The sequence below is a fragment of the Lycium barbarum genome, chromosome 9 (assembly GCF_019175385.1).
Source record: "Lycium barbarum isolate Lr01 chromosome 9, ASM1917538v2, whole genome shotgun sequence".
Classification (NCBI taxonomy): Eukaryota; Viridiplantae; Streptophyta; class Magnoliopsida; order Solanales; family Solanaceae; genus Lycium; species Lycium barbarum.
The window spans coordinates 48,218,328-48,221,584 of NC_083345.1; the positions used below are offsets into that span (position 1 = coordinate 48,218,328).

Here is a 3,257-nt window from a genome sequence, read left to right on the forward strand (position 1 = left end):
GTTACTTGGTGCAACAGATTCAACAGATTATCTACTTGTTGCAATAGCTAGTTAACTTGGTGCAGCAGATTCAACAAAATAAAGGAACTGTTGCAACAGCTAGTTAACTTGTTGCAACAGATTATCTACTTGTTGCAACAACATACTGAATTAGATAGATATATACAAGTGTTGAAACTTACCCAATCCTCCCACCAAATTTCCATGCTTGTCAAAGCATTGAAGTCTGCTGCTCCAAATTCATGCATTGAGTACATGGTTCTCCCACTCTTTTTGGACTTGATTGCAGTCTCAACCTTTTTCTTTCTTTGGGCATGTACAGGCTTGAAACTGTCCACCTTCTTTAGCACTTTTGGCCCAACATCAAGAAGAGGAGTCTCAATTGACTTACTGGGAGTAGCAACGGATCTTCTTAATCTAACTGATGCAAGTGCCTTGGCAATTGCTTTGCCCCTCCTCTGAACATGAACAGGAGTATAAGGTGAGGAAACATTCTTTGATGGATTGATGCCCCTCTTGGATATCAACCTCTGCATAGAAGTGTTTGTGGCTTCTTGAGCCTGCACCAATTCCTCCACCTTTCTAATCAAATTATCCATTTTTTCCTTGCAAGTGGTGCACTCACAAGCACATGAGGGCACCTTAGAAGTACCGGCACCAACATCAGCAAATATTCTACCACTCAATCCACCACCACTAAAATTACCACCAAATCCGGAAAAATCACTCAATCCAGGAACTGGAGTAAATCCACCAATATTAGCATCATCATCTCTTAATTTTTCCCTAGCAATACTTGCTGGGACATCATCACCAACACCACCACCACCACCAACAACAACAACAACAACATCAACAGGATGAACAACACCACCAACAGCATTAGCACCACCAACATCATCAACAGCAATATCACCACCAGTACCAACAACAATATGACTACCAGCAACATGAACACCACCACCAGCTACAACATCATCAACCCTAGTGATGGCTATCACTCCAGCCAATTCCCCTTTGAACCCATCAATCAATCTATCAGGCACAGATTCTATGGGCACAAAGGTGACAAGGCATGGCATCTCCAACTCTCTTATTGATGGGACAAGTCATGGGTTCACAACCTACAACAAGAAAGTAGATATATCATAATGGTGCTAAATCATAAAAAGCAAAACCTATTTAAAACAAGTTATTAGGTTGTTGCAAAAGGTTACACATCTGTTGGACAATGTCCAACAGATAGGTAACTTGTTGCAACAGGTATCTCATCTGTTGGAAATTTTCCTACAGATGGGTAACTTGTTGTAGCAGGTTGCTCATCTGTTGGACATTGTACAACAGATTAGTAATTTGTCGCAACAGATTATTGTACTTGTTGTAAAAACTTATTGTAACAGATTCAAAAGTTATCAAATTAGCAAATAAAGTGATATGTTGCAACAGCTGTGGTACTTGTTGGAAATTGTCCAACAGATTGTCAACTTGTTGCAGCAGGTTTATCATCAGTTGGACATTTTCCAACAGATGGGTAACTTGTTGCAGCAGGTTATTCATCTGTTGTAAAAAAACTAGTTGCATGTTATAACAGATTCATCTGTTGGGTAACTTGTTGCAACAGGTTAATTATCGGTTGGACATTGTCCAACAGATGCATAACTTGTTGCAACAGATGCATGTGTTGTTGCAGCAGATTATAAAAGCTGTTGCAACACCTAGTCATCTGTTGTGTTCTAATGCTTACAGCTTCCTTAGGGGGTTGAAAAGGTCAACACTCAATTTTGTGTTGTTCCTGGCAGTGAACCATCTAAGAATTCTTGGATAGGTAACTTCTTCGGAGTATTCCTTGACTTGATGCCTGAGGTGAGGAATGGCTTCAAATGCCCAAGCCTAGAAAAAAAGATGCCATCAAAAATCAAAATAGTGATTGAAATAATTAAAAAAAAAAAAAAGGTAAAACATTGAAGAAAATTTACCATGAAAGCCCAAGGGAAGCCATATAGGTTTTGTGTCTTCCCCGTTGGCTTCAAATCCTTCATCAAATATTCAACAGTCAAGCTAAAGCTTTGAAAACCCCAGGCATAGTTGTTGAAGGCATCATAGTCCTCAGCAAGTTTAATCAATCCAAGCGGTATGTTGTAGTTTACGTCTCTTGCCCAAAGAACACTGTGCACAAACCATACTAAGCACAGTGCCTCCTTGTGCTTTTTTGAGAAAGTTTTGGACTCCAAATCTTGCAACAATTTCTTTTGAATGTAGCTCTTTCCCACTAAGTTTACCAAAGAGACATCATTCTTAGCTTTGGAACCCTTTGCTTTCTTGGCTGCCTTGGGCGTCCGGGCTGGCTTGGTTAATACAACAGTAGGAAGAGGCTCATAAGGATAACATCTCAATCCGGTAACTATGGCAAACTCCTTCATGCCAAAGCAAACCGGCATGCCACAGTAATTGATCCAAATCTCATCCTTTCTATCACAAATAATCTTACGCTTCAAAAGCTCAAAAACCATTGTCATTTGAAATTGGGCACCGGTATCTTCAGGCAAATCTAAATAGAGCCCAAAGCAGCTGGCCCTAAAGAAATTCTCCAACCCCTGCTGCCGGAGAATGCCCATGAAGGTGTCAAAGCCCTTGCCCATGGTTGATCTAACCACAAAATCACCGAACAAATCCTTATTTCCATTCAGCGACATCGTCACGCCGTACTTTTCAATGCTGAAACTCTTGATGACCTCCTCAATCGAAGGTCTATTGGGATCTGTGGCAATACTAGAAGACTCAACAAGATTGGCATCCACATTATGTTTCCTTTTTCTTCTTAACTCGGCCAAGGTCTGATCTGTTGATTCTTCTTCTTCTTCTTCTTCTTCTTCTTCTTCTTCATTACCATTTTCAGTTTCTGCATCTTTTTCACCTCCTTCATCCCCTTCATCCCCTTCATCTCCTTCTTCTTTTTCATCTCGTTCTTCTTCACTTACTTCTTCTTTATCTCTTTCTTCTTCATCTCCTTCAGCATTTTCTTCATTTTCTTAATCTCCTTTAGCAGATTTTTCATCATCTTTTTCACTTTGTTCTCTAGTTTCTTCACTTTGTTCATTTTTATCACTTTCTTCTTCATGCCCAACAAAGGTTTCGTGGGTTTCCTCTCTTTCTGAAGCCCCAGTTTCACTAACTCTTTCCTCATTTGTTGATTGACAAATAGCAGTCACAAGTTTATCTAATGGTGTTTGGACCTTAGCTCTTTTACTACTTTCTCC

General features: G+C 39.9%; 1 protein-coding gene across 1 annotated transcript; it reads right to left on the minus strand.

Moving 5' to 3' along the window:
* Window positions 1-1,456: 1,456 nt before the first annotated feature.
* LOC132611152 (uncharacterized) lies at window positions 1,457-2,492 on the minus strand. The gene is made up of 2 exons (XM_060325556.1): window positions 1,977-2,492; window positions 1,457-1,890 (listed from the first exon to the last, which is right to left on the minus strand). Exons 1-2 carry the CDS (start codon window positions 2,436-2,438, stop codon window positions 1,741-1,743), a joined length of 612 nt encoding a protein of 203 aa, XP_060181539.1. The 5' UTR covers window positions 2,439-2,492; the 3' UTR covers window positions 1,457-1,740.
* Between the last annotated feature and the right edge of the window lie 765 nt (window positions 2,493-3,257).